Source organism: Ranitomeya variabilis, chromosome 4 (genome assembly GCF_051348905.1).
Source record: "Ranitomeya variabilis isolate aRanVar5 chromosome 4, aRanVar5.hap1, whole genome shotgun sequence".
Taxonomy (NCBI): Eukaryota; Metazoa; Chordata; class Amphibia; order Anura; family Dendrobatidae; genus Ranitomeya; species Ranitomeya variabilis.
This window is the reverse complement of record NC_135235.1, coordinates 702,063,420-702,087,151: the sequence shown is the minus strand read 5'-3', so window position 1 is coordinate 702,087,151 and position 23,732 is coordinate 702,063,420. Positions and strand designations below refer to the sequence as shown.

The window sequence follows — 23,732 nt, the reverse complement described above, 5'->3', positions numbered from 1 at the left end:
CCTCCCCTCCTGTGACCTCATCACAGGTCCTGTGCGCACAGAGCAGCCGTATATGTGGTGTGCGGGTGGATATATTGCACAGGGGATATCGCAAACAATTCCCTGGAAACACAGAATTAGAAATGATTCTTTCTCCGCAGTTTCTATAGGACTTAATACATTCCTGATTCCGGGGAGTAATAGAAATACGGCAGAAAACAGAGGAAGAAAGTTCAGAAAAGAAGCTTCATAGAAAGACATTGAAGTTACAGAGGACATTTAACCCTTTGGGAGAAAGTGATTCCAGCACTTTACCCACTAAATCCCTCCAGAACTGTAGCAGGTAAAGACCCCAATATCCACAGGTGTCCCTTCTAATTGGGGGGAAACTGTCACCTCTAATAATCCTCGGACAGTTCTGACAAACACGGAAAAGTGCCCCTTTATGGAGGTGACAGAAAGTCTGTTTAGTCACTTTAGCTTCATAGTATCAGCTCTAATCCAATGGTGAGAGAGCGATTTACCCTGAGGAGTCACAGATTGTGGGGTTGTTATAAGATGTTATATTTAGGGGGTTTTGTGTTGTCTCCTTATAAGAATCACAATGGTTTTGTTCCTTTTCCGCTGATACAAACGACCCAACTATGATGGGAACCAGGGAAACCTGTATTACTCTCATAGTACCGTGCTCCTTTCTTGGCCTCCAGACAGTATAATGTTCCCACAGTTCCTCCATTCCCCCACACAATATTGTCGGGAAACCTTCATATAGAGGCCGGTGGTGATGGAGTCAGTGACGGACTCTGGACAAATATGTTTCTAGAGCCGCAGTAGAAGATGAAGATGTCGTCCTCACCATGAAGTAGTTATTTCTCATGTCGTGTGTAATGAATATCTCCTGCAGTATTGCTAATGCCGATTCCAGGGTCGGTAAATGAGACGAGAATTAGCGTTATGGAAGATGAGTCTATGAGGAACGTATTCAGCTGCCGACTCCGAGGGAGAAACTGCTTGTTGTCTGTGGCCTAAATATATAGGTTTTATTAGGAGATGTCAGGAAAAAAGCTGAATGTTGTAAAATAAAAATACCATTGCTGCTTGGGTCTCCTCGTGTCTGTGTTTCCTGATCAGTCCCAACGAGCTTGTGATTCCTACAGCTAATCAGTTGTAGAAGCAGTAAAATAGCCAGTGATTGGGAGCATGGAGGGAGATGCCTTAGTCAGAAATTCAACTTATGTTGTTGCCCATACAAGACTAGAAAATACAACATTTTGTTCTATCTCCTGATATGTTTCCCTTATTATCTCCAGTAATTGTATTATTACACAGGATTCTTATGATGTTACATCGGCTCATCTTCTTCTCATTCAGGTCTCTACAATATCGGATCCTCTCAGTGAAGATCTTCTATATAAGAGAATTTTCCTGATTTACTCATCAAAGATGGATATGGACAGAGACAAGATGCTGGAGAGGATATTATACCTCACCCTAGAGATCCTCTTCCGGCTTACTGGAGAGGTGAGAGATTCTGATGACGTCACATTACATCATTTTTCTCTATGGGAATAACAGATGGGCAGAACTGGAGAGGTGAGGACTCTGGAAATGTCTGTAGTGAGATTTATTAATGTGTCTCTCCATAACCAGGATTACACAGTAGTGAAGAAGACCTCTAGTGAGCGCTGTCAGGACCCTGTGTCTGAGGGATGGGGAAGACCCCTGAGCCCAATCACGGGACCTCCACCTCACCCCCTGATACATGAGGACATCAATGACCAGAAGATCCTAGAACTCCTCTACAAGATGATTGAGCTGCTGACTGGAGAGGTGACACTGCTGGGAATGCTGGGACATTATACAGTAACACTGTGAAGGGATCGGGGGGATGATGGTATCATTGTATGTGTCAGGTTCCTATAAGATGTCAGGATGTCGCTGTCTATTTCTCCATGGAGGAGTGGGAGTATTTAGAAGGACACAAAGATCTGTACAAGGACGTCATGATGGAGGTTCCCCAGCCCCTCACATCACCAGGTAATAGACAGGACTAAATACACACGGCCTATAACTATCTGTATGTAAAGAATAAATTCAGTCCCTGTATGTGTTTCATAAACCATAAACTGGATACACAGGTATAGAATTCAAATCAAGCTCACAAACTAATACCTAAAATTTATTATCTTTATTAAATACAAAACAACAAACAACACTTAAAGGCATCGGGCCTGCAACTTATGATTTGGTGCTCCTACATATACAAATCCCTATAAGGCCCTAGCGGACCTTAATACACCCTTCCTTACAACGGAGGTTGGCACCCTAGCTTGAACGCAAATTGGCGCCCCCGCTCACCGACGGCTTACCCTAAATGCACCCTGCTGTTTCCTATAAAGGTGCAGAGTGCAGACGGTAAAAAATCTTTGATTGATAAGACAATTGTGCCATGGTGATTGGAAGGACTAGGGAGAAAAAAAGGGGGGAGGTGAACCCAATGAACTGATAAACACTAGATAACAACCTGCTTATCATCAGGAGCCCTACAAAGACGGTAACACTCAAATCACAACAAAAAAACCAAAACGATAAAAACCGGATAAATCTGAACATGATTCAGTGATAGAGGGTGGCACGATAAAGCCTAATATAGTCCTCCCTCTTATCACCCTAATCAAACCGTCCCTACCTGACTGAGGACATTAGCACCCTAGATAAATACGCAATGTGGCACCCCCACTCTCGTCAACTCGCCCTCACTTTCCCTTAGAATTATCCCTCTCTGCTCTCAAGCAAGAAAAAACAAAAAGTGAGGGAAATAACTTTAGTGGGAATTCAGTTCCTGTATGTGTTTCCACCAGATCTTTCCAGTAAGAGGACAACACCAGAGAGATGTCCCCGTCCTCTTCTTCCACAGGACTGTAAACAAGAAGATCCCAATGTTCCTCAGGTAGGTAGAGAGAAGGTGTCATGAGATCTCCCCTATGATATGTAGACGGCTGTGAAGGTCTTGTGCTCAGCTTTGTTTTATCCCCCAGTATTATATGTTTTATACTTGTGTAATGAGAACGGTGGAGATGGCAGGATTAGAGCTGATCATAGATGTGACTTCTCCATCTGTCTGTGACTTTTACAATATTTGTTTCAGGGTGAAGATATGACCCCTATTAATACTACAGAGACATATGTGAGGGGTGATGAGCGGTGTAAAGAGGAGATTCCTACGTATGGCTACCCAGGTGAGTAGTAACCACTAAATGCAGAGAAGTCACAGATTCTTCTAAGTCACCGTCTGTGGCTGCTTTATCGGTGGTGTAGTCCGGCCGTATCACAATCATGTGATCACCATTTTGCCTCTAGACCACAACTTTCTCCACCCAAAACTATTCAAATGACTTTGGGCAATAAAAGCCATTGTCTATAGAACTTACAACCAGGAAGATCCACCTACCCCCTGAGATTAGAAGACGCTAAGTCTTACCTGTCCAGATCTGTAAACTACAAAGCCAAATGACAGCGTACTTAGTATGTGCTGACAAGTTAGAAAATCACTTGAAGAAAATCACTTGAAGAAAATATTATGATGGACCTGTAAGAGAAAGTGGAGGGTAATGATGCTGTTGGCTTCCTAGAACCCTGATATCTTATTGGATGAATCTTACCTTCTCTCCCTTCTGTGCTGCTTATTGTGCTTATATGGTCCCTACAAGACCAGGTCCAGTCTTTTTGGCCAAACTTCACTTTTATAATCAACAACATTAAATGTGCAGTGAGGGTCAAGTGTGATTATCTGTACAATAACAACAGAGTTTCCTGTCAATTATAGAATACAATCTGTATAGAGTATTGTGCTTGGGTGCGAGGAAACACCAAAGACACAGGCTTGTTTAAGTAGTTCTTGTATTACTTCATACAAGTAAGTGTTAACACAGGTGCAGGTACAAAGGCAGGAGATAAGACAGGCAGGAATAAACCTTAAGTCCAAGCAAAGTTGCAGAAATAGGTTCAATTCTTTCTCTTACTTGCCTTGCAAATGTTGATGGTAAGCTGAGGGATTCCCAAGTACTCACGTGTCCAAGGATCGGAAGTAGAAGGTGGTTGGTCTAATAAGTCCAAGACTTCCTGGAGCAGGTCACAGGTAAACTTCAGACTTGATTCTGAAGCCCTGATTAAACAGCTGATGCTGCTTAAAGGGGCAAGTGGCAGAGAACAGGGCGGAAACATTGAAACTGAGAACTCCATACTGGTAAAGGGCAAGGTAGATGCAGCAGGACAGAAAGCAAAATGGCTGACAGGAAAAACTAGGTTCAATTAAAAATAACAGCAGATATGGAAAAGAGACTAAAAACCTTACATTACTCCCACCTTAGGGACAGCCTCCGGATGACCCCAGACCAGACTTGTCTGGGTACCTCTGATGGAACTGGCGAAATAAGTGAGGAGCATTAGTGTTATTAACCGGTTTCCATGAGTTGTCTTCAACTGAGTAGCCCTGCCACTTAATCAGATATTGTAGCTGATTTATTATTATTATTATTTTATTATTATTATTTATTTATATAGCACTATTAATTCCATGGTGCTGTACATGAGAAGGGGTTACATCAAAATACAAATATCACTTACAGTAAACAAAACTTGCGGGCTTACATTCTACAGGATTATGGGAAAGGAGACAGTAGGTCGAGGGTTGCAGCAGCTCCGGTGTTGGTGAGGTGGCAGCTCCGATGGTGTTGAGGTGGCCGCGTGGTCATTACAGGTTGTAAGCTTTCTTGAAGGGGTGGATTTTCAGGTTTCTTTTGAAGGATCTAAATGTGGTGGATAACCGGATGTGTTGGGGCACAGAATTCCAGAGGATGGGGGATATTCGGGAGTAGTCTTCAAGGCGATTGGGTGATGAATGAATAAACATGGAGGAGACAAGGAGGTCTTGGGAGGACCGGAGATTACGTGAGGGAAGATATTGAGAGATTAGTTCAGAAATATATGGAGGAGAAAGGTTATGGATGGCTTTGTAGGTCAGTGTTAGTAGTGTAAACTGGATACGCTGGGGAATTGGGAGCCAGTGAAAGGATTTGCAAAGAGGGGAAGCAGGAGTGTAGCGAGGAGAGAGATTAATTGGTCAGCAGCGTTAAAGACGGACTGGAGGGATGCGAGCGTGTTAGAAGGAGGCCACAAAGGGGGATATTGCAGTAGTCCGGCAGGAGATGATTAGGGCATGCACAATCATTTTGGTAGAAAGAGGTTTGAGGAAAGGACGGATTCTGGAAATATTTTTTAGCTGGAGACGACAGGAGGTGGTGAGAGCTTGGATGTGGGGTTTGAAGGACAGGGCAGAGTCAAGGGTTATTCCGAGGCAGCAGATTTTGGGGACAGGAGAAAGTGTGATTTCATTTTTTTTTTGATAGATAGATCAGGTAGGGAAGATGTGCGAGATGGAGGAAAGATAATTAGTTCAGATTTGTCCACATTGAGCTTGGGGAAGCGAGAGGAGAAGAAGGAGGATATGGCTGATAGACACTCTGGGAGTCTGGAGAACAGAGAGGTAGATCTGAGTGTCATCAGCATATAGATGGTAGTGGAAGCCATAGGACCTTATGAGTTGTCACAGGCCGAGTGTATAGATTGAGAAGAGTAAGGGTCTTAGGACAAAGCCTTGAGGGACACCGACAGAGAGGGGGCAAGATGAAGAGGTAGTATGGGAGTAGGAAACGCTAAATGTGTGGTTGGTAAGGTATGAGGAGATCCAAGATAGGGCAAGGTCTTTGACCCCAAAGGAAGAGAAGATCTGTAGTAGGAGGCAGTGGTCAACTGTGTCGAAGGCAGAGAACAGGTCTAGAAGGAGGAGTATAGAGAATTGTCTGTTAGCTTTGGCTGTAAGTAAGTCGTTAGTAACTTTGGTCAGGGCAGTCTCAGTGGAATGGTGGGGACGGAAGCCAGATTGTAGGTTGTCGAAGAGAGAGTTAAATGCAAAGTGAGAGGAAAGTTCTGCATGGACGTGCTGCTCAAGGAGTTTGGAAGCAAATGGGAGCAAAGATACGGGGCGATAGCTGAACATAGCGCTTGGGTCAAGGGATGGCTTTTTGAGGATAGGTGTGATTGTGGCAGTTTTGAAAGCTGAGGGGAAGTTACCAGAAGTTAGTGATAGGTTGAAGAGATGGGTTAGGGATGAGATTAGTGTGGTGGTGAGGTTGGCGAGGAGGTGGGATGGGATGGGGTCAAGAGCACAAGAGGTGAGGTGTAATTTGGAGAGAAGATGAGCAAGCTGTCCTTGAGTGATTTTGGAGAGGGAAGTTATGAGGTTAGGGCATTGGTCTGGTATACAAAGGGGTTGTGGTGGTTTGACAACAAAGACTTGCCATGTTTGGTCTATCTAATTTTTGAAGTGTGTGGCAAAGTCGTCAGCAATGATTAGGGTACTCGGAGGAGGCAGTGCTGGGCGGAGGAGGGAGTTAAAATTGTTGAACAACTGTTTGGGGTTGTGGGATAAAGAAGATGCGAGGGATGTAAAATAGGCCTGTTTAGCAGAGGTGAGAGCTGATTTGAATGCGAGTATTGCTTGTTTTAAGGGCAGTGAAATCATCTTGTGAATGCGTTTTCTTTCAACGCCGCTCTGCAATTCTGGATACTTGCCAAAGCTTTTTAGTGATGTTATTGTGCCAGGGCTTTCTATTGAATTGTCGCATTCTGCTATACATGACAGGGGCGACCGAGACGATGGCTGATGCAAGAGTGGCATTGTAGAAATTTGTAGAGATATCTATGTGACCTGGAATCCAGAATCTTTTCCAACACAAATTCCTCCTGACCATCAATGAACATTTGGATCAGGATGAGGAGAAGAACGTCCAGGAAACATATTGGGAATTGCTGCCTTTAGTAGTGAAACGTGAAAACAGGGTGATTCTCATAGTTCTGGGCAGATGAAGAAGACAAGCCATGGCTCTTACAATCTTACTGATCTTATAGAGACCAATGTACTTATGTCCCAATTTGGATGATGGAATCCTCAACTTAAGGTTCGTAATTGACAGCCAGACCAAGTCTCCTACCTTGAAGGCTGGTGTGGGTTTACAAAGCTTATCTGCTGCTTTCTTAAGGCCCCGGCACACATAGCGATTTACCAACGATCACGACCAGCGATACGACCTGGCCGTGATCGTTGGTAAGTCGCTGTGTGGTCGCTGGGGAGCTGTCACACAGACCGCTCTCTCCAGCGACCAACAATCAGGGGAACGACTTCGGCATCGTTGAAACTGTCTTCAACGATGCCGAAGTCCCCCTGCAGCACCCGGGTAACCAGGGTAAACATCGGGTTACTAAGCGCAGGGCCGCGCTTAGTAACCCGATGTTTACCCTGGTTACCAAAAAAAACAAACAGTACATACTCACCATCTGATGTCCGTCAGGTCCCTTGCCGTCTGCTTCCTGCTCTGACTGAGCCGCCGTACAGTGAGAGCAGAGCGCAGCGGTGACGTCACTGCTGCGCTCTGCTCTCACTGTACGGCCAGATCTCAGTCAGAGCAGGAAGCAGCCGGCAAGGGACCTGACGGACATCAGATGGTGAGTATGTACTGTTTGTTTTTTTTTTACATTTACGCTGGTAACCAGGGTAAACATCGGGTTACTAAGCGCGGCCCTGCGCTTAGTAACCCGATGTTTACCCTGGTTACCAGTGAAGACATCGCTGGATCGGTGTCACACACACCGATTCAGCGATGTCAGCGGGACCTCAACGACCAAAAAAAGGTCCAGGCCATTCCGACACGACCAGCGATCTCACAGCAGGGGCCTGATCGCTGGTACGTGTCACACATAGCGAGATCGCTACTGAGGTCGCTGTTGTGCGTCACAAAACTAGTGACTCAGCAGCGATCTCGCTATGTGAGACGGGGCCTTTATACCTCTCCTGAGCCAAATCCAGATTCTTCTTTGGAAGGTCAACATTCCATTGTAGATAAGTGATTCTGTCGGCCACAGCTGGCAAAGGCGTATCTATGGGAAATCAAGGAAGTATGTTAAGATGATAACCTAGATTAACATAAAAAGGAGACTGCTTAGTGGAAGTGCTCTGAGAGTTATTATAAGAAAACTCTGCCAGTGGGAGTAAATCCACTCAATCATCCTGTAGGTGGCAGATAAAGCAGCGGAGATACTGTTCCAGGGTCTGAATGGTCCGTTCTGTCTGACCATTAGTCTGAGGATGAAAGGCACAAGAATGGTTTACTTTAATGTCCAATGCGGCACAGAAATTCTGCCAAAACCTTGAAGTGAACCCCCCGATCACAATGGACCTACCTCATCCGAGAATCCATGCAAGCGAAACACATTTTGAATGATTAAATCTGTAGTCTTTCTAGCAGGGGGTACAGGGAATTAAGTGAGCTGCCTTTGTCAAACGATTCACCACCCCCAAAATGGTGTTTTTCCCTTGAGAGGTTGGCAACTCCACAATGAAGTCCATGGAAATGGATCTCCACGGATGACATGGGGTGGGTGGGGGTTGTAATAGACCCATCAGCGAAGAACGTGCGTGTCTTGCTTCTGGCACACACCTCCCATGAAGTGACATAAATTAGAATATCTCTTCTGTAAGTGGGCCATCAAAAGAAACGAGAAAAATTCTTGAGTCTTTAGAACACCTCTATGTCCAGCTATCTTAGAGTTGTGGATGAGTTGCAGTATTCTCAATCTGACCGTTTCAGGTACAGTGCCTTGCGAAAATATTCGGCTCCCTGGAACTTTTCAACCTTTTCCCACATATCATGCTACAAACATAAAGATACCAAATGTCAATTTTTGGTGAAGAATCAACAATAAGTGGAACACAATTGTGAAGTTGAACGAAATTGATTGGTTATTTTAAATTTTTGTGGAAATTCAAAAACTGAAAAGTGGGGCGTGCAACATTATTCGGCCCCTGTAGCTTAATACTTTGTTGCGCTACCTTTTGCTGCAATTACACCTGCAAATCGCTTGGGGTATGTCTCTATCAGTTTTGTACATCGAGACACTGAAATTCTTGCCCATTCTTCCTTGGCAAACAGCTCGAGCTCAGTGAGGTTTGTGAACAGCAGTTTTCATCTTTTTCCACAAATTCTTGATTGGATTGAGGTCTGGACTTTGACTTGGCCATTCTAACACCTGGATATGTTTATTTGTGAACCATTCCATTGTAGATTTTGCTTTATGTTTGGGGTCATTTTCTTGTTGGAAGACAAATCTCTGTCCCAGTCTCAGGTCTTTTGCAGACTCCAACAGGTTTTCTTCAAGAATGGTCCTATATTTGGTTCCATCCATCTTCCCATCAATTTTAACCATCTTCCCTGTCCCTGGTGAAGAAAAGCAGGCCCAAATCATGATGCTGCCACCACCATGTTTGACAGTGGGGATGGTGTGTTCAGGGTGATGAGCGGTGTTGCCTTTATGCCAAACATATCGTTTGGCATTGTTGCCAAAAATTTCGATTTTGGTTTCATCTGACCAGAACACCTTCTTCCACATGTTCCACGTGTGTCTCTCAGGTGGCTTGTTGCAAACTTTAAATGTCAGTTTTTATGGCTTTCTTCTTGCCACTCTTCCATAAAGGACAGATTTGTGCAGTGTACGACTGGTTGTTGTCCTATGGAAAGACTGTCCCACTTCAGCTGTAAATCTCCGCAGTTCATCCAGCGTGATCATGGGCCTCTTGGCTGCATCTCTGATCAGTCTTCTCTTTGTTTGAGATGAAAGTTTAGAGGGACGGCCGGGTCTTGGTAGATTTGCAGTGGTATGATACTCCTTCCATTTCAATATGATCGCTTGCACAGTGCTCCTTGGGATGTTTAAAGTTTTGGAAATTATTTTGTATCCAAATCCGGCTTTAAACTTTTCCACAACAGTATCACGGATCTGCCTGTTGTATTCCTTGGTCTTCATGATGATCTCATTGCTTCAAACAGAACCCTGAGACTATCACAGTGCAGGTGCATTTATAGGGAAACTTGATTACACACAGGTGGATTATATTTATCATCATTAGGCATTTAGTATAACATTGGATCATTCAGAGATCCACAATGAACTTCTGGAGTGAGTTTGCTGCACTGAAAGTAAAGGGGCCAAATAATATTGCACTTCCCACTTTTCAGTTTTTGAATGTCCACAAAAATTAAAATAACCAATAAATTTCGTTCAAATTCACAATTGTGTTCCACTTGTTGTTGATTCTTTACATTTACATTTGGTATCTTTATGTTTGCAGCATGATATGTTGGAAAAGGTTGAAATGTTCCAGGGAGCCGAATACTTTCACAAGGTACTGTATATGCAGGTGTTGTCTTTGAATCCACACCCCATTCTTATAAACAAACTTACGTCCCTAGAAGGTTGTGCCAACAAGGATTTCAAATGGTATGCCTCCTTGATGTCATTAAGTAGGCCTTAATTATAAATCACTACCAGGAACCTGGAATCGGGAAGAATAGTCTTAGAAGAAGTGAGTGGAGAGATCTCAGTTGAATGGATCCTAGAGAGTGTAATGGCCTTTCCCTTGTGAGATCCTGGCCTATAAGAGATTACAAAATTGAATTGATTTAAGAACAGACTCCAACGAGTCTGGCGAGGAGTCAGGCACTTAGCTGATCTGATAAATTCAAGATTGCGATGGTCGGTTAGGACGAGTATGTGCTGTGCAGCTCACTGAAGATAATGTCTCCATTCCTTAAAGGCAGCAATGATGGACAACAATTCTCTATTGCCCATGTTGTAGTTCTTTTCTGCTGCAGACAACCACTGGGAAAAGAAAGCACAGGCATGCAAAGATTCTTATCACCTGTTCTCTGGGAGAGTATAGCTCTGATGGCCCAGTCTGAGGCATCCACCTCTATAATGAAGGCAAGTTCAGGGTTGGAATGCACTAGGATAGGTGCTGTGGTAAATTTACTCTTCAGACAAGAAAACGCTTCTTGGGTTTGAGGAGTCCAGGTGAAGATAGACCTTTTACAGGTAAGTTGTGTGATAGGTGACACTACTAGTGATGGGCGAGCACTAAAATGCTTGGGTGCTCGTTGCTCAGCTCGAGCAAATTGGAATACCCGAGCATTTTTACCGCGATCCCCCCGAGGGTCCTTTTAAGGTCTAAAAACATCTAAAAATGATGGAAACACTGCTTAAATGACACGGAACATTATGGGGATCGCCCCTGGAAGCATTTCTAACTCCTAGGTCACAGCTGTAAACAATGTTGTCAGAGTTTCACGCCATTTTCACAGGCATACCAAAAAAACATACAAAAATGAAAGCAAAATGGATTTTGCTGTGAAATATGTTAAGGAACATCTTTTCCAGGGTAATGAATTATATAAAGCAAAATAACTAACCCCGACCAAAAATGTTCCTCCACCACTTGGGCTATGTTCACACGCTGCGCTTTTGATGCGTTTTTCAACTTTAGCATTGCTTTCAACTAATACAAATGCATTCACTGGGTAATGTCTTTGTAACATTGAACAACCCTAGCTGGCCATGTGGTGTGTGACACATAAGGAGACACATCTTGTTTCATTTATGAAGGAGGGACTCTTAAAGTCACAGAGCCTATTTTTCAAGGGGTATCGGACGGCATTAATGTTCTTAAAGGGCCATTAAACAGTGGGTCTCCTATACTGTTATTGCCTATGCAGTAAGTGGCTGGGCTGCCAAAAATTATGACGCACTCCAATACCCCTTTCACGACACGTACAGTAGGGCCTCCTTAAAAAATGTTGCATTGAATGCAAGGCCTGCCCTGCCCCAAAGTTACATGCACCCCAATAACCGTTTCTGCAGACCCACTTGAAGGCCTCATGACAAAATTGTTCCCATTAGAAGAAAGTGTGTCTCCCATACTGTTTGCTTATGCACTGAATGCAAGGCCTGCCCTGCACCAATGTTTTATGCATCCCAATCAGCCTTTCAGCAGACGTACTTTACCGCCTCATGACAAAATTGTTCCCATTAGAAGAGAGTGTGTGTCCCATGCTGTTTCCTTATGCATTTAATGCAAGGCCTGCTCTATACCAATGTTACATGCGCCCCAATAACTGTTTCAGCAGACGTACTGTACGGCCTCATGACAAAATTGTTCCCATTAGAAGAAATTGTGTCTCCCACATTGTTTGCTTATGCACTTGAATGCAAGGCCTGCTCCAAAGTTACTTGCACCCCAATAAGCCTTTCAGAAGTACTTTACGGCCTCATGACAAAATTGTTCCCATTAGAACAAAGTGTGTCTCCCATACTGTTTGCTTATGCACTTGAATGTAAGGCCTGCCCTGCACCAATATTACATGCACTCCAATAACTCTTTGAAACCACGTACTGGATGGCCACATGAAACAAAAGTTCACATTATTTAATTTTTTTATTACCATAAATTTTGTCCATGAAGTGAATGCAAGGCCTGGCAGTAATTTGCATGCACCACAATCCCCCTTGGAAGAAACGTGGAGGAGGGTCTCATAAAAAAATTGTCACTTTACCCCCTTAGTGACGGAGCCAAATTTTTGAAATCTGACCAGTGTCACTTTATGTGGTAATAACTCTGCAACGCTTCAACAAATCCAAGTGATTTTGAGACTGTTTTTTCGTGACACATTGTACTTTATGATAATGGTAAATTTAGGTCAATATGTTTTGTGTTTATTTATAAAAAATATCAAAAATTTGAGAAAAATATTAAAAAATTAGCAATTTTCTAAATCTGAATGATTATCCCTTTAATCCAGATGGTCATACCACAGTAAACCATTAATAAATAACATTTCCCTCATGTCGGCTTTACATCGGCACCATTTGTAAAATGTTATTTTATTTTGTTAGCATTTTAGGAGGTTTAAAAATGTAGCAGCAATTTTTCATTTTTTTCAAGGAAATTTATAATATTTATTTTTTAAGGGACTTATCCATGTTTGAAGTGACTTTAGGGTTCCCATATACTGGGAAACCCCCAAACGTGATACCATTTTAAAAATAGCACCCCTAGACATATTGAAAACTGCTGTCAGGTAGTTTATTAACCCTTCAAGTGCTTTACAGGAATTAATGCAAAGTGGCATGACAGAAATGAAAATGTGTATTTTTACCACCTAAATGCCGCTAACTTCTGAACAGATTACAAGAGCCGTCAGACTCTAAGGCCGCTATTTGGTCGTGAATTGCCATGGGAAACATCAGGACCACAAAATCATGATCTGAGGGCACAAGTTTGGATAAAGAGGAAGCCCCCACACTTTGTTAACCATTTATACTGATGTAGTCACTATTGACAGCAGCATCTAAGGGGTTAAACAGATTTGGACGGTGCAAACACTGATCGTGGCTGATGCAGCAAGTTGTCAGCTATAGTGGACAGCTGACAGCTGCTGGATTGTCACCTGTATGGGGAGGCTATTCTCTTATATCTCAGGTCAGTTAAAAGACGTATTGCCGGTCATTAAGGGGTTACAAAGGAGCACTTCACCTATACTTGGAATGCTCATACACTAAGTGTATGGGCTGACAAACATTACCCCCTGAGGGGGGTACAAAATTTTTATTTCTGGTAAGTATTTACGGGCATCATAACAACACCCTTGCCCAAAAATTGAGTGACTGTTGTATCACGGAATACCTTCACCCTCATGTTCTAATGGTGGTGCCTGAAGAGGCGTGAAGGATGTCCTCATATGTCTTTATTCCCAATTTAAAGGAGCAGGTCTCCTACATTTTGAGTGCCCATACACTAAGTGTATGGGCTGACAAACCTTTCCCCCTGGGGGGTACAACATTTTTATTTTTGGTAAGTATTTGCTGGCATCATAACAACACCCTTACCCAAAAATTGAGTGACTGTTGCATCACGGAATACCTTCACCCTCGTGTACTAGTGGTGGTGCCTGAAGAGACGTGGAGGATGTCCTCATATGTCTCTATTACCAATTTAAAGGAGCGGGTCTCCAACATTTTGAAACAAACATTTCCCCCTGGGTGAGTTAATTTTTTGGGGTTTCAAATTAGTAACGGGCATTATAAAAACACCCTTGCACAAAAATTGAGAGACTTTTGCATCATGGAATACGTTGACCCTCGTGTTCTAGTGGTTGTGGATGATGAGGATAAGGAGGATAACACGTGTGGTTCTGAAGAGGTGCATGATAATACACCTCCCCAAGAATGACAATATATTTGAGGTTATGTTTCGCTGTTTTCACTTGGTGGTGTACAGAAGTCTTTCCCAATCCAGCCCTTGTTCATTTTTATAAGAGTCAGCCTGTCAGCATTTTCAGTTGACAGGCAGATGAGCTTATCAGTTATAATTCCACCAGTGGCACTAAAAAGCCGCTCTGACAGAACGGTAGCAGCAGGGCAGGCCAGGACCTCCAAGGCTTAGAGAGCCAGTTCATGCCACATATCCAGCTTGAATATCCAATAATTAAAAGGCACAGAGGAATCACGGACGATGTTTGTACGATCAGCAAGGTACTCCCTCAGCATCTTCCCAAACATTGCACTTCTTGTGATAGCACCCCCTTGGCTCTGTGCCTGCGTGATGGGAGGGTCTGAGAAAACTGTCCCAGAACTTTGCCATTGTTCCCTTGCCTGTGCTGGATTGTACTTCTGTCTCTCTCGCCTGTACTCCTTGGTTGTCCAACAAATTCTGATGTCTGCTGCCAGCATTCTCAGATGGGAATTTTTTTAGTAATGCCGCTACAAGGGCCCTCTGGTACTGCACCATTTTAGTACACCTGTCTGCCTCTGGAAGAGTTTGAAAGTTCTCCTTTTAGCATGGATCTAGAAGTGTCACCAACCAGTAATGAGTGTCACCGAAAATTTCAATAATGCAAAAGTCACAGGAAAAACAGCGCAGCATAAAGTCAGCCATATGTGCCAGAATGCTAACAGGCAAGACTTCCGTGTCCTCACCAACAGGACGACTGACCATGCTGTCCTCCTCATCCTCCTCCTCCCTGTCTTCAGGCCATCCCCGCTGAACAGACAGTATGACAGTTGTGCTTATAATACCATCTATAGCGCATGAAAGTAGCTCCTGTTCTTCCTCCTCTTCCTCATTGTCTACCAATCCACGTTGGGAAGACATGAGGCTGGGCTGTGTGTAATCACTCTGTATGGTTCCTTGCTCCATGTCCTCTTGCTCTGCCTGCAATGCATCCTCTTTAATTGTGAGCAGAGAAGTTTTCAGAATACAGAGAACTTGATGGTGGCACTAATTATGGCATCATCGCCACTCATCATGTTGGTGCAATCCTCAAAGTTTTGGAGGATGGTACATATGTCTGACAACCATATCCACTCCTGAGGTCTTATGTGTGGAGTCTGAACTGAATAACTACGGCCTTGTTGATGCCAGTAGTCAACAACTGCCCTCTTCTGCTCACAAATCCTTCCAACATATGCAGTGCAGCGTTCCAACATGTGGGGACATCACACTCCAGTCGGTGAGCTGGAAGCTTCAAACGCTGCTGAAGCATGGCAAGGGCAGCTGAAGTTGTAGCTGCCTTTTTAAAATGAGCAGACAGGCGGTGTACTTTCACTAGCAGATCCAGCAGCTCCGGGTAGCTTTTGAGAAAACGTTGAACGACGAGGTTAAGCACATGGGCCAGGCAAGGTTTGTGTGTGAGCTCACCTTGCCTCCCAGCCGCCACCAGGTTCCAGCCATTGTCACACATGACCATGCCTGGCTGTAGGTTCAGTGGTGTAAGCCAAAAATCTGACTGTCCACAACTCTTCAGCATTGTGTGGTTTGCCACCTAAGCAGATTAGCTTCAGCACAGCCTGTTGCTGCTTGGCTGAGGCAGTGCTTCCAGCTTCTGACTGATGTGCTCTTTTCAGAGATAGAGGCTGAAGAGGAGGAGGTGCAGGAGCTGTAGACTGGGGCAACCCTGATTGACGTAGGGCCCACAATCCTCGGCGTCGGAAGAATGTGTTCCATCCTAAGGTCCGAGTGGGTCCCGGCTTCCACTATGTTAACCCAGTGTGCCATCAGTGAGATGTACCATCCCTGCCCACAAGCACTTGTCCACGTGTCCGTAGTTAGGTGTTCTTTCCCAGTAACTGCATTGTTGAGGGCACAAGTAATGTTGTGGGACACGTGCTGGTGTAATGCCGGTACATCACACCGGGAAAAATAGTGGTGACTGGGGACCGAGTACTTTCGGATGGCCGCTGCCATCAGGTTGCGGAAAGCTTCTGTGTCAACGAGCCTAAAAGGCAACATTTCGAGCGCAAGCAGACGAGAAATGTGAGAATTTAGTACTGTGGCCTGTGAGGAGTTTTTTTTTTTTTTTTTTACCCAAAATACTGTATAGACCAAGGGTAGCAGATAGACAAAAAAGTGGAATGTATGCCTGAAAAGCAAGTATTTGTAGACCACAGATAGACCGGGCGTCTGACTGAGATAACAGACTGATCAAAATGTGGCCTTGATTTTTTTGGGCCCACCAAAATTTTGTCAATAACTAGGCTATGACACTAAAAAAAAAAAAAAATGGAGTACTTAAATTGTAAAATATTTAGCGCAATGATATGTGATGTGTGTGGCATACAAATCACAGTGATAAATATAAGAACTGTAGCTAAATATTTTTGAGCCAGCTAAAGATTTTTTGGTCAACAAAATGGTGTCCAAAAATGTTGTAACACATTCCAAAAAATACTATAGTACAAAAAAAAGGCCAGAATTTTCTGTGCACTCACATCTGATGCCTGGGACAAAAAAACCCATTTTAAATTGTTAGATTTTCACGCTCTTGTATTAAAATGACCTGGCTGTAGTATGCAGTGTGACCAAGCAAAGAAATGTAGAAAAAAGGGGGCTATGGATTGCTTTGTAATAAAATTAGCAGGTATACGGTGCCAAAACACAGATACCTGCAGCTAGGTATATATAAAATACGCAGCAGCAGACAATAATGGAGCCTTTTGATGTCTGCAATTAGATCTATATACTCACATACAGTGCCTGCATGCCTTGCACTGATGTGGATATGCGCACATAGACTCCCCTGCCTACCTAGCACTGCAATCTATATACCCCCGAATTAGCCCTAAAAAGGAATTTTGGTTTATCAGGATTTGTGGATTGAACAATAGTAGAACCACACAAACTAATAAAAGAACCAATCTGACCCTATCTCAGCAGCACTCCCTACACTAGCTGAGTCCGGAGCAGAATGCGCTGAGCAGGGCGGCATCATGTCTCTTATAGACCTGATGATCGTGTGCGGCCAATCACTGTAATACCACAACAAAGATGGCTGCAGGATTACAGTGCATGGCAGACAATCCCTGCATGTTCATTGGCGTGCTAAAAAGCGCCAAAATTTAAAGGCGGAGACTAGAGCTCCCACCGAATAACCCCAGAAATGCTCGGTGCTCACTGAGTACACCGAGCACAGTGATACTCGGGTGAGTACCGAGTAGTGGCGAGCACTTTCGCTCATCACTAGACACTACCTCAGAAAAAGTTCTAATAAAACGCCTGTAGAAGTTGGCAAACCAGATGAAGCGCTGTACTTCCTTCACATTTTTAGGAACTGGCCAGTTCTTGATGGCTTGGGTCTTACTTTCATCCATACAAATTCCTTGTGAAGAAATTACGTACCCCAAAAATTGAATCTCGGTCTGATGGAATTTGCATTTTTCAAGTTTGATATAAAGATGATTCTGTCGTAGGTGTTCTAAGACCATCCTCCCATGTCCATGATGTTCCTCTGTGGAGTTAGAAACTAATCAAAATATCATCTAAATAAATAACGACAAAAGTATCCAAGAGATCCCTGAAAATGTCATTCACTAAATGTTGGAAAGTTGCTGGGGCGTTACACAGACCTAAATGCATGACTAAATATTTCAAATGTCCGTAGCGTGACCTAAGTGCGGTTTTCCATTCAGCCCTGGGTCTAATGCGGACCAAATTATAGGCCCCATGGAGATCCAGTTTAGAAAAAATCTTGGCATGCCATACTCTCTCCAATAACAATGGAATGGATAGCGGTTTATAATAGTAAGCTTATTGAGCTCCTGATAATCTATGCAGGGTCAAAAAGATCTGTCTGCTTCACAAAGAAGATGGGTGTGCCTGCAGAAAATGAAGAGTCGGATATGTAGCCCTTGGATAGATTTTCATCGATATAGTCCTTCAAAGCCTTTAGCTCGGGCCCTGCCAAAGTATAGATCTTGCCAAAGGGTATACCTACAAGAGTTCAATTGGACAATCGTATGGATGGTGAGGGGGAAACTGGTCAGCGTTCCCTTTATCACATACATCAGCATGCTCATAGTACATAGCTGGTAGCTCTGAGACTGTTGTGGGTCCCTCAGGAACAGGACAAGCTGCAACTTCTGGACCTGTCTGTTTCTCCGGGAAGTGCAGCTCCATGGTCTCCCATTTAATTGTAGGGTTCTGAGCCTGCAGCCATGGCAGCCCTAAAATGACGGGGAAATGGGGAGAAGCGATAAGCATAAAAGACAGTCTTTCTTGATCTTTACCCATGAGGACATTCAAGGGCTCCATCTCCTGATCCCCTGGTCCAGAGTTTAACAGTGAGCCATCCACAGTCTCCATCTGTGCAGGAGTAGCCTTGTTCTCTGGACGTATCCCATGTTTCTGGGCAAATGAGATGTCCATAAAATTGCCTCTTGCCCCTGAGTCAATCATGGCAGAGCTAGACACCCATACTGAGTCAACCCAGAGGTTAATGGAGAGGAAGCAATGAGAGTTGTTTTTCTTACAGTTCAACTGGGACACTGCTGCAGAAACTTGAAAAATTGCTGCATTAATACAATCCTCAGGCTCTTAAGTAACAGAGTTCAAGTACAAGAACTCCATACCCATAGCTGCAGATCTTCCTTGAATCTGAGGTTCGGACTTGACAGATCCCCTTTTGCAGCACTCAGTGTATGACTGCTGCAGCAATCTTACAAGAATGGCTGGGGCAGCTTGTAATGATTTTCCTTTAGTTGATGTTCCTTGCGTGCATCACTAACCTGTCTCTGTAAAGAGTCCACCTGCATAGGTTCGGGCTCTGGTTCCCGCCTGATCCAGCTCAAAGACTCCTTAGCTGGGGAGGGAGGCAGGAAATGATTAGTGCAATTAATTTCGGACCATCTCCCCTGTCTGCTTTCAGTAAGACAGGCATCAATACAGATGCACTAGTTAATAAAGTCTCCTAACATGGTGGGAGGGTCGGCACGAGGAAGTTCATCCTTAATCATGGGAGACAACATTTTCCAGAAAATATACAGTATATGTAGGGAGAGTCAACATGTCTGCAAAATAAGAGCAGATTAACATTAGATGCAATCTATAAGAGCCAATCAATTTCTCTATTCAGTCCCTAAGGGTACCGTCACACAGTGCAATTTTGATCGCTACAACGGCACGATTCGTGACGTTCCAGCGATGCATTTACGATATCGCTGTGTCTGACACGCTACTGCGATCCGGATCCCCGCTGAGAATCGTACGTCGTAGCAGATCGTTTGAAACTTTCTTTCGTCGTCTAGTGTCCCGCTGTGGCGGCATGATTGCATTGTGTGACACAGGTTGTATACAATGTGCGCACAGTAACCAACGGCTTCTACATCGCAAATACGTCATGAAATTATCGCTCCAGCGCCGTGTATTGCAACGTGTGACCGCAGTATACGACGCTGGAGCGATACTTATACGACGCTGCAACGTGACGAATCGTGCCGTCGTAGCGATGAAAATGGCACTGTGTGACGGTACCCTTAGGTATCTAATTTATGGATCCAATAAGTTTCCTGGGTTTTTAGCAATTCAATATGATTTCCACCCCTTCTTGCATGTGGGACTTGTTCTATTACATGGTAACCTAATTGGGCTATAGTATGTTTGAATTTGAAGAAATGGTCAGGTATTGGTAGTCATGTTTTCCCACAGCGTATAGTGGACTTTTGGCTTGCGATGCGATCTCTGACATGTTGGGTGATTTCCCCTATATAGAATAGACCACAAGGACATTTGATCATATAGACCACAAAATTCGAGTCACAGGTAAAGAATCCCCTTATTGGGTATGTTTTACCCTTTTAGGATGGGTAACATTCACTGACTTGATTACATTTGAGCATGCTGCACAATTTAGGCACGGATAGGTTCCCCATCTGCAAGTGCCAAGCAACTGTTGTGTAACTGTTGGGTGTGTGCTACCTATGTTTGCCCTAACTATCTTATCCCTGATGTTGGGTGGTCTTTTTGCACACATGAGGGTGGGTTGGTTGAAGGGTTTTATGTTAGGATGTGCCCTGCCCAATAGTGGCCAGTGTTTCCTGATAATAGCATGGACTTTTGGCATGAGGACTGAACCAGAGGAGAACAAGCCTGTATTTCACAGCTTCCGACAATATGCTTCTAGCTTTAGTAGGGTGCGGTGCTTTCCAGCTAGCTGAAGTAGGCAGCAGATTACTTTAGCTGGACAGCGTACACACCCAAACTGCCAGAATGGATGGTATCACAGGTCGCAGGCACCATAATCTTAGTGGCCGGGCAGAGTCTGTACCATCAGAGCCTCTGGTTCTGATGCCTCCTCCATTACCAGCACCGCCTGCAGAATGAATAAGCAGACGTCATAGGAGCAGATCCCAGAGAAGATGGGATACAGCATTTGTAGAAGCCCTAAAATGACCGAAAATCAGAGCAGTAGATATACGCCTAAAGTCACTATATTTTGGGCAGTATAACCCTCAGTAAATTAATCTATAGGATTAGTAACAATTGTGACTCCACAGCTACTTTCGGGTAATTAATGAGCAGAGGATGTTGTAGAGTAAAAGATGAAAATATACCATTTTATTACCCAACATCTAGTGCCCATATTGTGCTCCAGGAGACCCACACACCATAAATTAAGTGGGTTCTTCTCGCTATAGTAATGCCAAATACATGGATGCTAAATGTGATTTGGGCACACTGCAAGACTCAGAAGTGAGGGGGAATTTTGCCTTTGGGAGAGCGGATATTGCTGGACTGGTTTTTGGAAGCCATACTGCTTTTCAAGAGCATTTGAGCCACTAATAATGTGGACAACTCTGTTTTTCTATTGATCGATGATGTCTATTTGCGGGATGAGTAGATATTTTTATGTTTTAATTTTTGCCTACATAACAGGTGTTTTTTTATTCCATATTTGGGAGGCAGAAAGAATAAACTGTTGAACACCATGCTCTACTGGTAAATGCCATGAGGTTTACAATTAGACTGTGAATTGTCATTTTCTTGATGAATAATTCACATTTTTTACATAACTTGCTATATTTACAGACAGTTTAAGTAGAAATGTTAAATAACATTCAAAGATATTTTATTCAAAAATAATAATTGGGTTTTCTCTTGGCAGATAACTGTACAAGGAGATCAGAGTGGCAGCTGACATCTTCAATTTTTAAATCGGATGATCGTGAGATCCCACAGGATACAATTGAAGTTAATGCCATTACTTCATATATACCATCATCTCTTCACAGCAAAGATATGTCATCTGATCCTTTGAAACAGGTCCTGTCTTCTGATTCATTACCAACTACTAAGGAAAATCAAAGTCACAAAATAAGCATTAAAAAACGAACTGTTCCTAAATCAAAGAAGCCGTTTTCACCTTCAGAGTATGGTAATAGCTTTCCCCTTGAAAAGTCTTTTCTGAAACACCAAACAATTCACACAGCAGAGAACAGATTTTCTTGTTCCAAGTGTGGGAAATGTTTTATCAAGAAATCACATTTTGTTATACACCAAAGAACTCACACAGGGGAGAAGCCCTTTTCCTGTTCAGAATGTGGGAAATGTTTTAACCATAAATCAGATTTGCATAAGCACCAGAGAATTCACACAGGTGAGAAGCCTTTTTCCTGTTCAGAATGTGGGAAATGTTTTAACCAGAAATCCGGCTTGATTAGGCACCAAAGAACTCACACAGGGGAGAAGCCTTTTTCGTGTTCAGAATGTGGGAAATGTTTTAATTGTAAAGGGAATCTTGTTATACACCACAGAACTCACACAGGGGAGAAGCCTTTTTCTTGTTCCGAATGTGGGAAAAGTTTTAACAATAGATCAGGTTTAGTAAAGCACCAGAGAACTCACACAGGGGAAAAGCCTTTTTCATGTTCAGAATGTGGGAACTGTTTTAATCGGAAACCAGAGTTGGTTAAGCACCACAGAATTCACATAGGGAATAAGCCTTTTTCCTGTTCAGAATGTGGGAGATATTTTAACCAGAAATGCAGTCTTGTTATACACCAGAGAATTCACACAGGGGAGAAGCCTTTTTCATGTTCAGAATGTGAGAAATGTTTTACCCGGAAAGCGCATCTTGATTACCACCAGCGATCCCACACAGGGGAGAAGCCTTTTTCATGTTCTTAATGTGGTGAATGTTTTAAACGGAAATTGTATTTTCTTAAGGGAATTGTCATTATGTTTGGCCTTGTTAAAATAAAAAAATCATATTCACCCTCTGTGCCTGTGCTGTTCCAGCGGTATCGGCACTCGCTTTCCTGGGGCTCATATGAGGTTGTTACATCACACAAGCCCTGTGCATAATCAGCCCCAGCTTCACTGTCCCTGACCTTAAGGTACCTTCACACGAAACGACTTTGTAACGATATCGCTAGCGATCCGTGACGTTGCAGCGTCCTCGCTAGCGATATCGTTTCGTTTGACACGCAGCAGCGATCAGGATCCTGCTGTGATGTCGCTGGTCGCTGAATAAAGTCCAGAACTTTATTTGGTCGTCCGATCGCCGTGTATCGTTGTGTTTGAAAGCAAAAGCAACGATATCAGCGATATTTTACACTGGTAACCAGGGTAAACATCGGGTTACCAAGCGCAGGGCCGCGCTTAGTAACCCGATGTTTACCCTGGTTACCAGCGTAAAAGTAAAAAAAACAAACAGTACATACTCACCTGCGCGTCCCCCAGCGTCTGCTTCCTGACACTTACTGAGCGCCGGGCCGAAAGTGAAAGTGAAAGCACAGCGGTGACGTCACCGCTGTGCTGTTAGGGCCGGAGCTCAGTCAGTGTCAGGAAGCAGACGCTGGGGGACGCGCAGATAAGCATGTACTGTTTGTTTTTTTTACTTTTACGCTGGTAACCAGGGTAAACATCGGGTTACTAAGCGTGGCCCTGCGCTTAGCAACCCAATGTTTACCCTGGTTACCCGGGGACCTCGGCATCGTTGGTCGCTGGAGAGCGGTCTGTGTGACAGCTCCCCAGCGATCAAACAGCGACGCTGCAGCGATCGGCATCGTTGTCGCTATCGCTGCAGCGTCGCTTCGTGTGAAGGTACCTTTAGACATATTGGACATCAACAGGAAGCCAGGGCTGTGACTTTTCTATGATTTCCTTTTATTGTTTGATTTGTCTGAAGGTGAGAACAGTGATGCCAACGTTAATTGGATGTAGGGCTCACATGACATAAAAACCTGAGCCCCTGAAACACAAGTGCTGGAACCATGCCGGCATGAGAGATTATAGAAATGTTTTTATTTTGACAGGGCTAAATGTGAGGAATGAGAAGTCAAAATCCCACACAGAAGAGAAGACATCATACCTAGAGTGTGAAATATGAATTACTGGAAAATAGTATTTTGTTGACCATCAAAAATAATTCAGACGGGAAGAAGCAATATATGTTATTGACAAATGGTACAAAGACATACAACAGGCAGACGTGTAATTGAATGAGAATGAGAAATTACTTTAGAACTTACTGTAT

General features: G+C 43.6%; 2 protein-coding genes across 2 annotated transcripts in view; one reads left to right on the top strand and one right to left on the bottom strand.

Annotated features, from left to right (window-relative positions):
• Positions 1-23,732, bottom strand: part of LOC143766434 (uncharacterized) — a 353,435-nt gene that overhangs the window by 249,939 nt on the left and 79,764 nt on the right. The window lies entirely within an intron of this gene.
• LOC143766453 (uncharacterized) lies at positions 40-22,582 on the top strand. Its single transcript, XM_077254166.1, has 7 exons — positions 40-322; positions 1,351-1,500; positions 1,630-1,809; positions 1,893-2,016; positions 2,841-2,929; positions 3,128-3,218; positions 21,360-22,582. Exons 2-7 carry the CDS (start codon positions 1,423-1,425, stop codon positions 22,379-22,381), a joined length of 1,584 nt encoding a protein of 527 aa, XP_077110281.1. The 5' UTR covers positions 40-322; positions 1,351-1,422; the 3' UTR covers positions 22,382-22,582.